Raw genomic sequence first — 20022 nt, 5'->3', positions numbered from 1 at the left:
ACAGCCTCTCCTATAAAATAAGGGTCCATTTGTGAAACCTGATGTTACCTCTTAGAAGTGTCAGGGAGGAACCTGAGTTCTTTCATTGGCAACTCAGGTGGGAGAAAGGACGAACTGGAAAAAAGCAAGAGTGAACTTAAAGAAGTAAAAATTTCCACATTTTTTAATGTGAAAAAAAATTTAATGCACATTGACTCTTATTCCAAAACCTGCCTCATTTTTATTTTCCTACAGTTTCATGATAGTAGACACCAAGCTGTCTTATGGATGGCAACATATAAGTCCTTTCAATTTCTGCATTTTTCCTATCCAATCATACTTTGTGCCAAATCCCAAACAAAAGAAAACATTTCAGTTGTTCATTTGGTAATGTGCAAAAAGACTATAACATCACTTTTTTCCTCCCCTGAGGAGAAATAGAAGAGGCACTGCAAAACAAAACAAAAACAAAAACCCACACAAAAGAAAACAAAGAAACAAAAACATGACAAGTGATTCCAAGCAAAGAGACAGTGGTCCACAATTTACTTAGAAGCTAAAATGTGTTTTCTACAGGAGGTTACCATTAGGAGCCAAGTAATACTCTAAGTATCTAGTTAGTAAGTGGTAGCTAAATGAGGGTTTAAAAAACACATTGTAATTCTAAAATTAAATGTAGCAATAACAATGAAATACTAAATATCAATCAGTCCTTGGACAAATTGGCTTTAATTTAACTCATTTTTGCAGTTTTAAAATGTTCATTTGTTTCAAAGTGCCTTTGTTTTAAGAATGTTGATTAACACCAATATTGAAGAAGGTAAAAAAGATGATCCCATGTTTGGCACAAAATAATCTGCACATGCACATTCTAAATATAAAAAAGAATGAACTGAATTGGTGTTAAATACATTTTTACTATTTCAATTTCCAGAAAACTCAGGTCCCTGGAAGGCAAAATTGGAAAAAAAAAAAAAATCCATTGGCTAAACATACCATGAGTGAGCTTCAGTACACAAATCTTAAGTGGCTATTACTTTCTAAACCCAAGATGGGTCACATCATCTAAATGCAGGAGGAAATAACTGTGAAGCACATGCCACCCCTAGAAAGCAGGTGGGTGAGTGGCAGGCGCTGTGTCTAATGCGGGCAGATGGCAGTAGCCCAGTCAGGAGGAAAAACAGAAGGACGTGGGCATTGAACTACACAGCCACCTTCTCAGCGCATCTCTAGCTGGGTCAGGCTATACAATGAGGAAGAATAAGCAGAAGAGAGCATTGTTAGGTCTGTGAAGTGTTGACCTCCTCACTTTCCATCAGGATGCTCAGCGCTCCCACCGAAAGGTTTCTGTCACCAGGACCGGAAAGTACCAGCTACAGCTCTGTGTAAGACAATAACCTCTGACAAACAACTAAAGGGTATTACCAATTCATTTGACTTCACAAAATACAATGAGCTTGCTGCTGAGAAAAACCACATACAATAAATGTTTATGACTGAAAAAAACTGTTGAGACAAGATTTCACTGTGTAATTCTGGCTGGCCTGGAAATATCTATGTAGATTAGGCTAATATCAAATTCAGAGATCTGCATGCCTCTGCTCACAAGTGCTGGTATTAAAGGTGTGCATCACCATGATGCCCACTGGAACACTTAAAGCCACAATCTAAAGTAAGTGGCATATAGGCTATTCAAATATATAAATGACTCTTTGGGGAAAAAAATAGGTAACTCTACTTTTAGGTTTTAAATCCTGAAACTCAAAATATTATGTCTCTTATTGATAACACAAAACACTAAGACACTGATTTTTTGTTTTATTTTAGATATTTCATATCTTTTCATCATGAACAGAGAGACTGCATGAATAAGTGAATATTATCTGCATCATTTCCCCCAGAGTTTCCATTAACGTGTGTTTTAAAATGCAACTCTATAGCTGAGCATTATACCCATTAGCAGTCAAAATCTTACAAGTATTCATATCACGGTTCTTCTCTGAGCTGAAACTAGCAGGAAGACTATAAGAGCACGTGATTTCGCCAAGACTTGGTCTGAAGAACTCTGGGATTAAAAAAATTAAAAATTTACTTTTTCATAGTATTTATAAAATGGCTACAAAGGCTTTATAAGCTATTATACACTGTTATACCATGATAACGTAAAAATATAATGTTTGTGTGGGCAGTGGTGGCACACACCTTTAATGCCAGCACTGGGGAGTCAGAGGCAGGTGGATCTCTGGGTTCCAGGGCAACCAAGGCTACAGAGCAAAACCCTGTCTCGGAAGCAAACAAACAGTAACAGTCTGTAACAAACAGTAACAGTCTGTAAGTAGCTCTTAGACATCTAAAGGAACCGAGGGTTTAACTTTCCTTATGGACAAGTCAGAGGTGGCTTTCAGGTTAAAGGCAGATCAACGGCTGCTGGAAAGTTGCACGCCTGACTTAAGAACTTCAGCTTCTCTAGGTTAAAAGAAGTGGGGGAAGCAATGGATGATTAAAACTATAGCTTTACAGTTATTTGTTTTCATTCATTTATTTTTTTTTTTTTAAAGATGGGACTTCACTGTGTATTAATGGCTGGCCTGTAACTCAACAGAGATCCACCCAGCCCTGCCTCCCAAGTGCTGGGATTAAAGGTGTGCACCACCACGCCCAGCTGATATAGTCTTAAGATATAGTCTTAAAATATGTTGTTCTGGTGAAAAGTCTGGATTCACTGCTTCATTCATAAGTGTTTTCTTCGATTCCTTCCTGTAAGTCTCACAATCCACGATTACTGTGTCGACAGCTTCTGATTCAGCTCCAATGTTCTTTTATCACCGTGAGTTTCAGCATTCTTCACCAACACCTGTATGAAATCAAATACAGAAGTTTGGGGAGCAACTTTCAGAGGGTAAAACCAACTAGTGATGTAGCTGTTTACTTTCCTGTAATAAATCACTCAACTAAAGTTAACATATAAACACTGTGCATTAATAAGAATATCCATACCTTGACTGCTATAATTATCAGTTGTGCATAATATTAAGGGTTTTGCTTTCACTCTTGTCACTTGTAAACCCTGACCCCATATCCATATGTCTGCTTTTTGCGGGGTGGTCCCAATGGAGCGCTGTTTAAAGCCATGGCATATGACCTACACTCTAGGTTTTGGGTTTTGACAAGAAGCTTTGCATAATTTTTACCAGTTCCACAAGATGGAAGGGTCAATTCTACCTGATCATTCAGTTGGTTGCTGCTTTTCTGCTGTCAAATACTGCAAAAAGTGTGGGACTTTGCTCTTGCAAACTAGCACAGTAGTGTACAGCAGGCAGTTTCCTACTGCACAGTGAGATGCATGGTGAGAGGAGCTTATTCTAGAGGGAGAACCTATCTGTTTCCCAAGGCCGCTCACTGTCAAAACACCCTTAAAGGTGATTGCCTGCAACAAAGAGCAGTGGGGACCTGTCTCATGAGATGTTTAGATATGCAATAAATCCTTGATGAATTTTGCTAGATAAGGATTTTGAATTAGCACCTCCCAATTATAAATCTCTATATATCTGATAAACGACCTTTGTATTTGTCATTCTCTTCATGGTCTACAAGAAAACCAAAAACTGCCTTTCAAATAAGCTCCTTAACATTTTTCCCTTCTCTTTCACTTACAAACGCATGTAATGGGCCTTGCATCTTGCCTGGACAGCACAATATAGCTGGCCCTGCTAGTGTGGGCACAGGGGAGTCAGCTCTGAGGGCATCAGAGTGGGAGAGCTGGCTCTGTCCCCTTGTGGGCTGCAGCATTGGATGAGCTAGTAGAGCAGTGAAGGAGAGCTAGCCCTGTTGATGTGGACACAGCTACCACCAATTTTGTTGTTGTTGTTGTTTCTTGAGACAGGGTTTCTCTGTGTAGCCTTAACAGTCCTGGACTCACTTTGTAGACCAGGCTGGCCTGGAACTCACAGTGATCCATCTGCCTTTGCCTCCCAAGTGCTGGGATTAAAGGTGTGTGCCACCAAGCCCAGCTGTGAGGATAACTTTTAATCAGCCATATTTTAGCACAGAAAATAAAAATATCTAAATATGTCATTATTTATTTTCTTTAAATGGCTAAGAGAAAGTTTTTTATGGAACCAAATATTAGTGACTGTGCTCGGGAACACAGATTTAGGTTACTTTAAATTCCATGCTCTAATACTGCTAATAATTTCACAATATTCTTACAGTAACAGAACAAAGAAAATCATAAATCAAAACACTTCTAAAGTGCATTGATGGAACTAAACCCTATTTACTATTCTATGGGTGGGGCAGGTTGAATGTGGAGACATGAGAAGATGCCACAAGAAACTCTTGGTGGTCACTCTTTTCCTTCCTTGATAGGTTGCAGGGGTCTAGTTCTGGCTTTCACAGGAAGAGAAACCTCCTGATACCATCTTGTTTGCCCCTCCCGTGTATGCAGTTCTTTAGAATACAGCTCACAACTGGCAATGACAGAAGAGTTTTAAACGTGTGCCATTTACCTTCATTGGTTTGGACTTTTTCTCAAAGAAACGGTTTTTCTCAAAAAAAAAAAACTTATTATGGCTTCCTGTTGAATCTACAACTATTTTTAAGCATGGCTTAATATCTTAGTTTTTCATGCCAAAGAATCTTAGCTTTCAATGTAATACTAAGAAGAGAATTTTATAACAAATGTAAAATACTAACTACACATTCAGCCTTCAAACCATGTAGCTATTTCTCTACTTTCAACAGATGCAATATTAATTGTAGTATTGTGGCCAAAGAATGTGATATTCATCTTTTAAATCTTCAATAATAATAGGGTATGTACGAAAAGATAACTAATATTTTAAATGTAGTTAACAGCTTACATCAATGAGCTCAGGGTCATCTTTCGCATAGAGGTGTCTTAAGAGGTACCAACGTGCAGTGGATACAATGGAGCTGGGGTATCCAGGCTGGTACACCACTCTTTCCAAAAGTCGCCGTGTCTCTCTAGAGGAAAACCAAGTAAAATTACTTCTAAGCACTTAAGTTACTATGGCAGACTTTATGTACTGGTTTCATACATACATTACCTTTCTCGTTCTTACTCTGATAAGAAAAGTAACAGCTATTATTTATTAAATGTTTACTATGCACAAATCACTATGACAATCATACTTAATGTTCACATCCTTACTGCTGTTGTTATTCCTACTGCAGATAGGCAAACTTAAAGCTCATTCAAATACAATGAGGAGAAAGTTCCAAATTGTATGGGCATCTTTGTGTGTTCAACCTGTAATATTTCTGACTGAAAAGTATGCAGAAAAAGATCAGCCAGGCATGGTGGTGCATGCCTGTAAGCTCAGGTCTAAGAAGGTGAAGGCAGAAGGCTCACAAGATCCAAGGTCACCTGGGCTACACAAGAAGACCTAGCTCAAAAATCTAGAAAGTTCACGGGGAGAAAAAAAAAATCTTAAACAAGTAACCCAAACAACCAACCACCTACCTACCAATAATACAGATATATAAATGGAACAAGAAATGTTATTATGTGTACAGGAAGCCACATGAATAAAAACAAGCTCTTAGTGTCTTCAAGGATATGTACAATAATATATGAACTCAACTCATATAATTACAAAATAATTTACAGTTATGCTCTCATTTTTTTTTCTCTCCTAACTTACAAACATTTACAACCTTCCAAACTCCTTAGTCGTAGAAATAAAATAAAACAACTAATTTCAGAAGGGCTAAGTAGAGATCATATAAACAGCAGTGGGTTTGGGCAGGAACTAAGGAGTTTGTCTTGAAGAAGTCCATGCACAGTGTTACACTACAATCACAGCTTCTTCCTGGACTGCATATTTAGGGGATGACTTTAGGAAATAACAACAATGCTAAGAAGCCCAGCAGGGTCACATAAGAGCCAGTGTGCTCCCAAGGTGCATCAGCAGGAAGGACAGACCGGGACATTCTCAGTGAAACAGCACACACGCACACACGCATGCATGTATGCACGTACAGACAGGGGCCCTCACCAGGTAAATGTTATAAACAGAACTGCTGTAGAGCTGCATGATCTTAATTCATGCTTCAGTCTTATTTTTGAGGAGGGCATATTTATATAGTGAGCTCTATTTCTATAAACCTATTCTGTATTCTGTGTCAGGATGCTTATTCCTAAATCAGTTTTACTTATGATGGACATATTAGAACCAGATGTTATTTTTAGAATTTTTAAGTACTCACCTATACAAATGATATTTAAGTAATGCTCTTCACATTTGTGACTCCCATCCCCAACCTCTAATTATATTACCAAAAACGTTCTCTTAATCTGAACAGTCTTTGACTTTTCTATACATGAAAGTATATATTTACAAATAGGTTTATCTTTTCAACATTTGTTAATTTTTCCAGTTTGTTAAATTAGCAAAACTTCTGTTAACCTCATCTATAATCCAGAATATAATTCTAGAATCCACATTATACTGATGGCTCATCCTAAAATAGAAAGAGATAAAAAAAACCCCAAGGCATCTTCACATGAAAGGTTTTCATGCTAAACTTGTCACATTTATATCTATGCACCATTTTTTGTTAAATAAATATGAAATGTTTTCTTCCCCACTGCAATGTAGAATGAGATTTCCCTAAAGCAGCGATATAAGAACATCCCAAAGCTTGTTACACTAGTTTACCACATTATAAATCCTCCTTTGATCATTTCTTAGGAGACTTTACAATAAAGTATGATTTCCAAGGAAAAAATAAACACAGATTTCTTATACCTTGCTCCCATCTTACGGTTGAACTGCAACAAAGCTTGCAAGAAGACAGCCAGAGGACAAAAGCAAACTTTCAAGGCCTCACTTGTAGCCTCTTGAACCAAGGATGGCCAGTGATCACTTGAAACATTAGCCTAAAATGTGCAAAATAAATATTAACTCAAAAAAATTAACTCAAAGTTTTGACATGTTCATTTTCATAGCTCAGCTCTCACTATGAATTCATCATACAAATACTACAAGAAGCACAATCTTAATTACTAAAAAATTATCTAGGATTGGTTCCTTGCCCATACGGATCGATAAAACAGGGTACACTGAGATAAAGAGAAGATCTCAAAAGAAAGCATCAGTTTAAACATGAAAATATATGTTAAAAGAAAAATACATATTATAGATGACAATCCTATTAACTAGTAATCATTTCTCTAGTCTACCAAATTTAACATGTCTCAATTTTTAATAATGGTTATGGTGGTCTGAGTAAGAATGCAACCCCATAGGCTTATAGGGAGTGACCACCAGGGAGTGACACTATCAGGAAGTGTGGCCTTGTTGGAGGAAGTGTGTCACTTGTGGTGCGCTCTAAGGTTTCAACTGCCCAAGCCAGTCCAGTATCTCTCAGGTTTACTGTTGCCGGCAGATCCAGATGTAGAACTCTTGGCTACCCCTCCAGCACCATGTCTGCCTGCGTGCCACCATGCTTCCTGCCATGATAATATACTAAACGTCTGAAACTGTAAGCCGGCCCCAGTTAAATGCTTTCTTTATAGGAGTCGCTGTGGTCATGGCGTCTCTTCGCAGCAGCAGAACACTGACAAAGCAATGGTACATGTACAGCGCTGCTTTTCAAAAACCATCTATGAAGAAAACCTGCAATTTAATAAAATCACAATATGGAACATACAAAGCAGGTGAGAGAAGAATTAAAGCAAAGTCATTAATAGTAAAAACAAAGTATTGGCATTGCATGGGAGAAATGTGCATGCATCTTCAGTTACAAACAGGTTTTTATAAAAAATATTGATTCAAAAATAACAAGTACTTCCTACAAAACAGTAACTGAAAACAGGTGGCAACAAAACTAAGAAGAAAAAGTTACTAAAACTATACGTGGAGTTTTGGATGTGGTGTGCTTGACAGGCGGGCATGAGGCCCTGGGATCCGTGCCCAGCACTGCTTAGACAGGGTGGCACATGCCTGCAATCCCAACAGGTAGATGCAGGGAGCCTAAAAGCTCAAAGAAACCCTCAACAACCCAGTGGTCTAAGGCCAGCATAGGGTTTGTGATATTCTTCCACACAACAAATAATCTTACAGCACAATCCCTGTTCCTCTGGCTTTTAGAATCTTTCTGTTTCTCGTTCCCCCAAATAATCCTTGATCCTTACGTGCAGGAATTGTGCTTTGGAAGAATCAGCACTGCAGGGGTGGGAGGTGGGGCACACAATGGATGGTTAAAAAGAAGGGAAGGGAGGAACGGTATAATTGTATTATAACCCAAAGAAATAAAAGTAGCAAAAAGGAAAAAAATGTTGGTGGTTGGTCTGGTGCTATGCATTCAAATGCTAAATTATGGCCCCGCCATTTGGTCACAGTCCAGACAAGTACATTCTTATGTACGTTGGACAATGTTGTGTAAACTCTGCTCCCCAATTATCTGTGATTGCATAATAAAGATGCTAACAACCAATTACTGGGCAGAATAGAGACAAACGGAACTTCCATTCCAGGGCTTGGGATCTAAGGAAAGGACCTCCAAGCCAGTAGCAGGAAGCAGAAGAAAGGAAGGAGAAAAAGATGGAGGCAGAGGACATGGCCTGATGGAGCAGATCCAGCCCAGACAGGATGTAACTTGGGGAATGTAGCTGGGAGGTAGCCAGACTAGTTTAAAAACTTAGTTTGTATCATACCTGCCCAGTTATTATGCTAAAGCTGTTTAAATAAATCTATAGGTCTCTGTCTCAATTATTTGGGAACTAGCCAGTTTATGGAAAAGTCTTATAGAATTTAATAAATATTCAAAAACAGAAGCAACAACAAAACCCTCAAAGTGTACCAAGATTTCTTTTCTTTTTTTTTTGTTTTTGTTTTTGTTTTTTCAATGCAGGGTTTCTCTGTGTAGGCTTGGTTGTCCTGGATTCATTTTGTAGACCAGGCTAGCTTTGAACTCACAGAGATCCACCCGCCTCTGAGTGCTGGGATTACAGGCATGCACCACCACGCCCAGCTCCAAGATTTCTTAATTATAAGTATCCAGATATTATGCATTTTAAAAGTCAATATATAGTTTATTTTACATTTTAATATAGTCATATCATAAAAAATACATATAAGATTAAATACATTTCATTTAATTGTAAGAAAAATATTAGAGCAATAACCTTTAAATATAGTATAAGCAAAAGTAATCTGCTTAATCAATCTGCTTAATCAAAAAAAAGATCAATGCTTAATGCATCTTATGTACACATGAGAGCAGAGGAAGCTTCTGTACATCTGCTGTGCTTGTGCATCGACAAACGCACATAGTATATATCCTGATTCTTAAACATAAATACCAAATATGCAAGTGCTCAGATACAATCATATTATATAAACTAGTCTGCAGATTAACTTTACTTCACATACATGTTATCTTTAAGAATTTTACCTAATGGCACATGAGACTTTTTGAGTTAACTTATGTAAATTGGCCTCAGAAAATAGGATATCAAGTCATAGGTCCCTAGACATACCTTGAGGAATGGCAAATTGAATTAGGGGGAAAAAATAAATTCTCACATCCTTGCCACAATAAGTAGCAGACTTGAATTCTTAAGTTACCAAGAATACACTTGCTATAATTTTTATTATATAATTGTGTAATATATATTATTATATATATTATATTATATAAATTATAAAATTATATATAATATAACATATATTATATATAATTATATAATTTTCCCTAAACAACTATAAAATGTTGCTGTAGTCTGTGGGTTCCTATTGCTCTGTGTATCTCCAGAGCTCAAGGTACAACGTCCACAAGAGATCGCAGCAAAAGACAATGAAAAACAGGGAAAACACCACAGAATTTGACCATGTGAAAGCTCCATAATTAAAAAGGAAAAGGGTTTGTGAAGGAATCAAGTTTTCACGATCACAGTTGTACCACGCTTACCATGCACACTTCCAGCGCCAGCAGCGCTAGCTTCAACAGACTCGAGAGCTTCCCACTCCAGCTGCCCTGCTGGGACGCCACTTGCAGGCTCTTTCTGTAACACATCTCTGCAGCACCCATCATTCCTTGGGACTGATACACCTGCGCCAGCCACTAAGGAACAGAAAGACAGACAGATGCAAAGCATTTGAGTTTAGGATGGAGTTTGATCCCCCACTCTCAAGAAATCTAATAAACTCTAATGAATTTAATTTTTAATTCAACTATTGCTATGTCCATGTCCCCCAAAAGAACGAGCTCTGTTACATTGCTTACTCTGCTTATCTGCTTATAAGCAACACTTCCTTAGCCCTACCAAGCTGAAGTTTAAGTGTCTCCAAAGATGGCAAACCAAGAATATCAAGTTACAATGCAAAAACTGATAAACTATGTAAATACTGATTAGCTGTGTAAATCAAAAGAAAGTTTATACAGCTGTAGTGCTGTGCAGCAATGGAGCTTTAAGACAGAAACAGGGAGAGAAGAAGTTGGCACTGTAAAAGCACTCCTTCCACACGAGCATTTCTACATACAGCAACATGGAATTGGCGAGAAAAGGCTGACAGAAAGCAACAGTAGACATGTTCGTAGTGGCAGATGATTTTAACATGCCTATTTCAGCATTCATATTAAGAAACAGATAGAAATAAAGTAAAAATTCAGCAAGAAGAAAAAAGATACAATGGAAAGGCTTGGTTTACATGACCTACGTAAAAGGCTATTCACAACTGCAGAACACATGCTTTACAAGTGTACATGCAAGATTTACCAAATGTGACTCTACACTGGGCTATAGGGCAAATCCTGAGTCAGACATGTTGTATTGTGCTATCGTCCCAGGACTCTGACGGCTGAAACAGGCGGAGCACAAGCTCCAGGACACCCTGGGCTACTACTGAGTTCCTGTTTGAAAAAACTATCACAGAGACTACATTTCAAAAATACCACCAGTCTGAAATCATAAAATAACATCATAACTAAATGGAATTACGCTTGAAACCATTAGCAGAAAAATGTGTAGAATACTCTCATATCAGAAATTTCCCAAGATGCTTCATATAAAAAACAAGACAAAGGCATCTCAAATAAAGAGAATTTTGAAACAAATGGCAACAGAAATGCTACAGTAGAATGAACATTAGACAGCAGGCAAGGCACTTGTGATGCAAGTAAAAGACTAGAGTTCAGATCCCGAGAGCCATGTAAGAGCCAGCGTCCAACAAATGCAAGCTACAAACGGAGCAAGCTGGTAGGTCAGGGTAGCCAGAATGGTGAGCTCTGGATTGAGTGAGAGACGCTGGGCAACTGAGGTTGCTGTGATAATGTAAGACCCCCTCCCCTGTGCACCCGACATAGCAAGCATAGCAGCAGTAACGCTATCTTGCAAGGCAAGACTAGAATAATAGGTTCCCGGGGTAAGATAAGGCCTGGGGCTCAGATGAAAGCGTGCTTGTCCTTGTCAAACAAGATATTTATAGTCGGCCATCTGGCCCAGGGAGTGGGCAAACTCCCCTGTTCCCATCCGATGACCGGGCTATAACCTCGCCTCATTTAAATTTACCAATCAGAGCCCTGTAACTATGCTTTTTCGCTTCTGTAACCGAGCTTCCCGCCAAAATCCCTATAAAAGGACCCCCTAAAAACTCGCTGGGCGCGCCAGCCTCTCCGGAGACTGAAACGCCCGGGTACCCGTCCCCTTAATAATAAAGCCTCTTGCTTGTTGCAGCCGAAGCCTTGGTCTCGTTGGTTCTTGGTGGGGGTCTCCACGTTAAGACCGCCGTGTCGGGGGTCTTACATTTGGAGGTTCCACCGAGATCGAGACCCCCGCCCGGGGACCATCGACCCAAATTCGGGAGGTAAGCCTTTGTCTTTGTGCCGGCCGGCTTTGTCGTTGTTGTCTTGTTGTCATTTCGTCTTTGTTCATCGTTACGTGTCTCGGTGTTTGCGCAGACTCTCTGAATCTGGCAAGGAGAGGAGGAGCTGACGGGCTCTCAGACTCCTCCCTTGTACCCGTGGGAGACGTCCCATCGGGATTCCGTAGGGACTTTCCGTCCCATCCGAATCTGGGGCCCCCGGCCCATCTGAGAGGCTATTCGCCTCATCTGGGAGACAGGGAAAAGTCCGGACGCCCTGCGTCTCCAACCTCCGTTTTGGCGCAAGCGTCCCGCGCAAGCTGTTTTTTGGTCTTTTGCGTCTAGATTTCCTCTGTTGTGTTTCGTTTTGTGTTTTTGGTACCATGGGTCAGACTCTTGTCACCCCGCTAACCCTTACTTTGCAGCATTTCAAAGAAGTCCGTGCCATTGCGCACAAAGTGTCAGTAGAAGTCCGCAAGGGCAGATGGAAAAGTCTTTGTTCTGCTAAATGGCCTACGCTTTATACCGGGTGGCCACAAGATGGCACTTTTAACCTTTCTCTCATTCTACAGATCAAGTCCAAAATTATAGATCCTGGACCACACGGTCATCCGGACCAGGTCCCCTACATAATGACTTGGGAATCTCTCGTTCGTGACCCTCCTCCATGGGTCAGACCTTTCCTCGTTCAGCCCTCTCCTTTTCCCCACCTCTCTTACCACGCCCGCCTTAAAACAGCTCAACCCTGGGCGCATGCTCCTCTCGCCGCGGCGGGGCGGGCACCGCCAATCCGGGCTTTTAGGGAGGTGCGAGAATTTAGCGACGGTCCCTGGGATTTCCCCGAGGCTAAGGCGAGCCCTCCTTTTGTATGAATTACTCTCTGCTCCGGCCCGGGGGTGGGGCGGCGAGGAGCTGGCCAGGAGGGCGTCCGAAATCTATCCTTTTCCTTCCTGACTCCGCTGCCAAGACTGTATCGAGATCCGGGTGTCCCTTCCCACGGAGGCTACCTCCCGACGTCAGTCCCGCTATCCCCCTGCTCGCCTCCCGCCTCCCTTACTCCTCTAACCGGGAGGAGCACAATGCTGGGGACCCTTCACGGCCTCAGAACCCAAGGGCTCTGCAGCGGCTTCCCCTGGGGCTGGTCTCTATATTGCGCCGCCGCCACCTGATTGCTCCAGACCTGCGCCCACCCTGACGCTCCCGCCGCAGCGACCGAGGCCTCACCAATGGCCGGCCGACTCCCCAGCCGGCGCAAAGTTCCACCCCAGACCTCTCAGCTCCTACAGACCTCCTCACCTCGGGGAAAAAAAAAAAAAAAGCAGCGCGTCCTTCTGGAAACACGCAAGAGCGTCCCAGGAGCTAATGGGCGGCCTACCCAGCTGCCAAATAAAATTAACTGTGCTTTTCCCTTAGAACGACCGGAATGGGACTTCAACACTGAGAAAGGTAGGGCCCACCTATGTCTTTACCGTCAGCTGCTCATAGCGGGTCTCCAAAAAGCCGCCAGGCGGCCCACCAATTTGGCCCAGGTTAAGATGGTTACTCAAAAAGCAGATAAGACGCCGTCAGCTTTTCTTGAGCGTCTAAAAGAGGCTTACAGGGTTTACACTCCATATGACCCTGAAGACCCTCTCCAGGCCACCACCCTAGCCATGTCCTTGTCTGACAATCTGCCCCAGATATCAGATGCAAATTAGAGAGATTAAAAAAAAAAAAAAAAAAAAAAAACTCAAAGAAAGTACAGTTCAGGATCTTTTAAAGGAGGCAGAGAAAGTGTATAATAAAAAAGAGAGATTAAAAAAAAAAAAGCGGAAAAAAGGAAAAATGCTAGAAATAAAAAGAGACATAGGGAGATGAGTAGACTGTTGGCCACCGTAGTTTCAGGGCGCCAGGATAGTCAGGGCCAGGAAAAACGGAGAAAAACCCCTGTAGATAAGGACCAATGTGCCTATTGTAAGGAGAAAGGTCACTGGGTACGGGACTGTCCCAGGCGTCCCAAAGGGCCCCGTAAAACCCCCCCCTCCACGGCTCTCCTCAACCTGAAAAACTGAAAAAGTCAGGGTCAGGAGCCTCCCCCTGAACCCCGGCTAACTCTAAATGTGGGGGGGGCAACCCGTCACCTTCTTGGTGGATACGGGAGCTCAGCACTCCGTCCTCACCACCGCACCGGGGCCCCTGACAACAAAGACTGCCTGGGTGCAAGGAGCGACTGGCGGGAAGCCTTACCGCTGGACCACCGAGAAAAAAGTACATCTTGCCACCGGTAAGGTCTCACATTCCTTTCTTCATGTCCCGGACTGCCCATATCCCCTCCTGGAAAGAGACTTATTAACCAAACTCAAGGCCCAAATTCACTTCGAAGAAGGGCACACTCGTGTGACAGGACCACAAGGGCGGCCTATTCAGACTTTGGTATTAAATTTAGAGGATAAATACAGATTGTATGAGACTGACCCCCCCCTGGGAGCGATACCCCTAGCCCAGACTGGCAAGCCCTGTATCCATCATCATGGGCCGAAACTGGGGAAATGGGCCTAGCTCACCAACAGCCCACCATATTAGTACACCTTAAGGCTTCTGCCACCCCAGTCTCTATCCGGCAGTACCCTATGTCACAGGAAGCCTACCTGGGAATACGGCCTCATATTCGGAAACTCCTGGACCAAGGCATACTGACTCCTTGTCAGTCTCCTTGAAACACCCCCTTGCTTCCTGTTAAAAAGCCCGGAACGGGAGATTATCGGCCGGTCCAAGACTTAAGAGAAGTCAACAAACGAGTTGAGGACATACATCCTACTGTCCCCAACCCTTACAACCTATTGACAGGGCTATCCCCAGACCATGTCTGGTACACTGTGCTGGACTTAAAGGATGCTTTCTTCTGCCTAAGACTGCATCCCTCCAGCCAGCCTCTCTTTGCATTCGAATAAAAGGACCCCGACTTGGGGATTTCGGGGCAACTAACATGGACACGGCTGCCCCAGGGATTTAAAAATAGTCCCACCCTGTTCGATGGGGCCTTACACCGTGATTTGGCCGACTTCAGGGTACGATACCCAGACCTCATATTGCTCCAATATGTGGACGATCTCCTCCTGGCAGCCCCCTCTAAGGAGAGCTGCCAACGGGAAACCCACGCCCTCCTACAAGTCCTAGGACGGCTGGGGTATCGAGCCTCTTTCAAGAAGGCACAAATTTGCCAGACTGAAGTAACCTACCTAGGTTACTCCATCAAGGATGGACAGAGGTGGCTCACTCCGGCTAGGAAACAAACTGTCCTCCAAATCCCGCCACTGCGGTCCCCCGTCAGCTCAGAGAATTTTTAAGAACAGCGGGCTTTTGCCGCCTCTGGATCCCTGGGTTCGCGGAACTGGCAGCTCCCCTGTACCCCCTTACCAAGCCAGGAACGATGTTTGCCTGGGGGCCCACCCATCAACAGGCCTTCGAGGCTATTAAGACTGCCTTAATCTCAGCCCCTGCACTGGGGCTGCCCGATTTAACCAAGCCCTTTGAGCTGTTCATTGACGAGAAACAAGGCTACGCCAAGGGAATTCTAATCCAGAGACTGGGGCCCTGAAAAAGGCCTATAGCCTACCTCTCTAAAAAAAAACTGGACTCCGTGACAGCAGGCTGGCCCCCTTGCCTACGGATGGTTACTACAGCCGCCTTACTCCTTAAAGACTCTAATAAACTCACCATGGGACAGCCAATTACTATCTTAGTCCCCCATGCCATGGAATCCCTGGTCCGGCAGCCCCCAGACAGATGGCTCTCCAACGCCCGGGTTACCCATTACCAGGCCATGCTTTTAGACTCGGACAGAGTCACCTTTGGGCCAACAACCAATCTCAACCCTGCCACGCTGCTCCCTCTCCCAGACAGGCCCGAGGATCATGACTGTCAGCAAGTCCTGGCGGAAACCCATGAAACCCGCCCTGACCTCACTGACCAGCCCCTCCCTCACCCAGACTTCGTTTGGTATACGGATGAGAGCAGCTTCCTGGATAACGGGACACGACGGGCCGGAGCGGCTATCACCACCACCGACCAGGTAATATGGGCCAGCCCTCTGCCCCCAGGGACCTCCGCCCAGCGTGCTGAACTGATCGCCCTGACCAAGGCCCTGGAACTGGCAAAAAAAAAAAAAGGCTAACAGTCTATACAGACAGCCGGTATGCCTTCGCCACGGCCCACGTACATGGAAAAATTTATCGGCGCCGAGGACTCCTCACCTCAGAAGGTAAAGAAATTAAAAATAAGACTGAAATCCTGGCCCTCCTGAAGGCCCTCTTTTTACCCCAGCAGCTCAGCATCATCCATTGCCCGGGCCACCAGAAAGGGGACTCCCCTGAGGCTCGAGGTAATCGGCTGGCTGACGAGACAGCCCGCCAAGCCGCTACAAGACCCCTCGACACTCTCGAGGCGCTCTCCTTACAAGGGGACACCGGAGCGCCAGGACAGCAGGACCGGAATTGAAAATTCACCGACGACGACATACAAAGACTTCAGAAGATGGGCGCTCTTCCTGAAGGCCCTAACCATTGGCGATACCAGGACAAGGTAGTCGTCCCCTCAAAAGAAACTGACTATTTGATTGACTACTTCCACAAGCTCACTCATTTAAGCGCCCAGAAAATAAAGACCCTCCTTGAAAGAAAAGAAACGGACTTTTACCTATTAAAAAAAAAAAAAGGAGGCCCTCCAGAGAGCCATTGACAATTGCCGGCCCTGCACGCTGGTCAATACCAACAAGTCCTTGAATTTGTCAGGAACTAGGGTCCGAGGGCACCGGCCAGGGACACATTAAAAAATTGACTTCACGGAGATCAAACCAGGTATATACGGATACCGGTACCTGCTGGTCTTCGTAGATACTTTTTCAGGATGGACTGAAGCCTTCCCCACCAAACATGAGACGGCCAAGGTGGTTTCCAAAAAGCTTTTAGATGATATTTTCCCTCGCTACGGGATGCCACAGGCAATTGGGTCCGACAACGGACCAGCCTTCGTCTCCCAGGTAAGCCAGCAGGTGGCCAAACTATTAAAAATTAATTGGAAATTACATTGTTCTTATAGACCCCAGAGTTCAGGACAGGTAGAGCGCATAAATAGATCTATTAAGGAGACTTTGACTAAATTAACGCTTGCAGCTGACACTAAGGACTGGGTGGCCCTGCTACCCCTGGCCCTAATACAGGGTTAAGAACACCCCTGGCCCACATGGGCTTACTCCCTTTAAGATTGTCTATGGTTCACATGTTCCTATTGTTTACTTCCCTGACCCAGATATTGGCTCCTTTGCTACCAGGCCTTCCCTCCAGGCACACCTAAGAGCCCTCCAAGAGGTGCAAAATAAGGTTGGAGACTACGTCTGGGTCCAACGTCACCGGACCAAGAACCTCGAACCCCGCTAAAAGGGACCTTACACCGTTCTCCTAACTACCCCGACGGCTCTCAAGGTAGACAGAATTGCCACCTGGATTCATGCTGCTCACGTCAAGGCGGCCAAGGACACAGACGGGAACACATAAAAAGCACATCAGACCGACAACCCTTTAAAGATAAGACTTTCCCGAACCTAATTCGCCCCATGACCCCTCCGACCTATACCACCACTTTAAGGGGATCAATCACTACCCCCGAGAGCCAATATCCATCACTCTGACACTGCTATTAAAAAGATTAACAGTCGGGGGGGGGGGGTGTTTGTGGCAGGGATCGGAACCGGGACTACTGCTCTCACTCAGGTTGCTCATTTTCAGCAGTTACAGCAGGCCATGAGAACAGTCCCTGACCTCCCTTTCCGAGGTAGTGCTCCAAAATCGTAAAGGGTTAGATATCTTGTTCCTGAAAGAGGGTGGGCTCTGTGCAGCCCTCAAGAAAAAATGTTGTTTTTATGCTGACCATACAGGAGTAGTCAAAGATAGTATGTCTAAGCTGCGAAAAAGACTAAAACAGCGACAGTTACAATTTAAATCAGGACGAACTTGGTATAAAAACTGGTTTAATAAGGCTCCTTGGTTCACCACTTTAATATCTACCATTACGGGCCCTTTGTTATTTATTGTCCTGCTCCTACTTTTTGGGCCCTGCGTTCTTAACAGACTGATGCAATTCATCCGAAACCGAGACCACCTATCGGTTGTACAGGCCTTGGTTCTAACCCAACAATACCAACAGCTCCAACAGGCACAACCAGAGGTCATTGAATGAAAGATTTCATTCAGTTTACAACAAGAGGGGGGAATGTAAGACCCCCTCCCCTGTGCACCCGACATAGCAAGCATAGCAGCAGTAACGCTATCTTGCAAGGCAAGACTAGAATAATAGGTTCCCGGGGTAAGATAAGGCCTGGGGCTCAGATGAAAGCGTGCTTGTCCTTGTCAAACAAGATATTTATAGTCGGCCATCTGGCCCAGGGAGTGGGCAAACTCCCCTGTTCCCATCCGATGACCGGGCTATAACCTCGCCTCATTTAAATTTACCAATCAGAGCCCTGTAACTATGCTTTTTCGCTTCTGTAACCGAGCTTCCCGCCAAAATCCCTATAAAAGGACCCCCTAAAAACTCGCTGGGCGCGCCAGCCTCTCCGGAGACTGAAACGCCCGGGTACCCGTCCCCTTAATAATAAAGCCTCTTGCTTGTTGCAGCCGAAGCCTTGGTCTCGTTGGTTCTTGGTGGGGGTCTCCACGTTAAGACCGCCGTGTCGGGGGTCTTACAATAAAACACCGTAACCAAAAGTGACTTGAGGACTAGCTTATTTTGGTGTGCAGTTCTGGAGGGGTACGACACCGACATGGGAGGGATGACGACAGCAGGGACAGGCATGGCAACAGGAACAGGAAACTGAAGATCACATCAGGAAGCAGAGAAAGTGACTGAGGCGAACTGTCAAAGTCCAAGCCCTGACACATGCTTCTTCCAGCAAGGCCACATTTTCTAAAGCATCTCCTAATAGTACCATCAACACGGGACCAAGGGTTCAAATGCCTGAGCCTATGAAAGACCTTTTCATTCAAACCACCCTGGAACTATGAGCCAAAATAGCCCCTCCTCCTCCCTTCATTTGCTTTTATCAGTATTTTGTCATAGAAGCAAGGAAAGGAATTAAGACAGTGCCCTTCTTATAAAACATCTGTAACAGTTCTCTATTTCTTTTACATCAACTTCAAGTAAAAGAGGGGTTTCTGCCATTGTTTTCAATTGAGGAAATTTACAAGCAAGGCTAAGAAGGACTGTTAGCATAATGCTCTTGTGGGCTGTGTAAAGCTTACGCTCGTTCATTCAAATGCTGATTTCTCTACCCCACTCTCTGGATCAATTAGGACACTGCATTGTGATGTTTATTCTAAGTTAAGCATGCCACCATTTGTTCTTTGTCTTGCCAATGAAGGCAACTAGCTAATGCTGAGCAATAACAGAGAATAGGGTGGGACGTGCTGATTGTAATAAACATGTCAGGGCTTGTTTCAAAGCCCAGTGTAGGAAGCAGCTACATGTCAGGGCTTGTTTCAAAGCCCAGCGTAGAAAATAGCTGACAGCCCAAAAAGCTGACGTGTGACCAGATGTGTGAGTGATAGATAAAACCTTAGTAGTAAGTTCTGACCTAGGAGCAGCCAGGACTGCAAGTTGGTGATAAGAGTGCCGCAGAAAGCTAGATGTGTGAATTAGAGAGGGTAAGGCTAAAGTAAGTATAAAAACCCTGAGAAGAAGCAGCCAGCTCTCTTCGCTCTCTTCGCTCTCTCTTCTCTTCGCTCGCTAGCTCTCTCTCTCTCTCGCTGCCACCATGATCACTTGAAATGCTGCCAGCCAAAGGGGCGCTTCCCCCCGGACGGAGCGGACAGACATGCTGTCAGATAACAACCCGAGAACTGATTCAAGTCGCAGCAGCGAACCTGTTCGACAGAACTTCGCGATATCAGGTCGTATACCCTAATGGCATAAGTTCCCAGAACATTGATATTATAAGATGCTAAATGCTACTCCTATTAGAATTAAGATAGTGTTAAGAGTGTAATGAAATGGTATTGGTGGCTTGGCCTTGGAGCCTTAGCCGCTGCCTTTTGCTGTAGTTGCCTTTGTATTGCTAATAAACCTCTCTTGCTAAATCGTACCACTTGCTCTTGGCCTGACTCTTTTGTTCCGGATTCTGAGTGTAAACTCTCTGCTCGCGACACTGATCCAGTGAGGGGAGGAGAAAGAGAAGGTGGAG

At 43.8% G+C, this 20022-nt stretch overlaps 1 protein-coding gene across 4 annotated transcripts in view; it reads right to left on the bottom strand.

The window, feature by feature from the left end:
- Window positions 1-299: 299 nt before the first annotated feature.
- SKIC3 (SKI3 subunit of superkiller complex) overlaps window positions 300-20022 on the bottom strand; it is a 93275-nt gene continuing 73552 nt past the window's right edge. For all 4 annotated transcript variants that reach the window (XM_084802016.1, XM_084802018.1, XM_084802017.1 and 1 more), the window contains 4 exons: window positions 9919-10071; window positions 6753-6883; window positions 4842-4965; window positions 300-2833 (listed from right to left, as the gene is read on the bottom strand). In XM_084802016.1, the coding sequence (XP_084658142.1) occupies window positions 2759-2833; window positions 4842-4965; window positions 6753-6883; window positions 9919-10071 (483 nt within the window). In that variant the 3' untranslated portion in view covers window positions 300-2758. The remainder of the gene's footprint in view (window positions 2834-4841; window positions 4966-6752; window positions 6884-9918; window positions 10072-20022) is intronic.

This window comes from Acomys minous (assembly GCF_964271855.1).
Source record: "Acomys minous genome assembly, chromosome: 11".
NCBI lineage: Eukaryota > Metazoa > Chordata > Mammalia > Rodentia > Muridae > Acomys > Acomys minous.
Note: the sequence above shows the minus strand (reverse complement) of the source record. Positions and strands in the feature narration are given on the sequence as shown.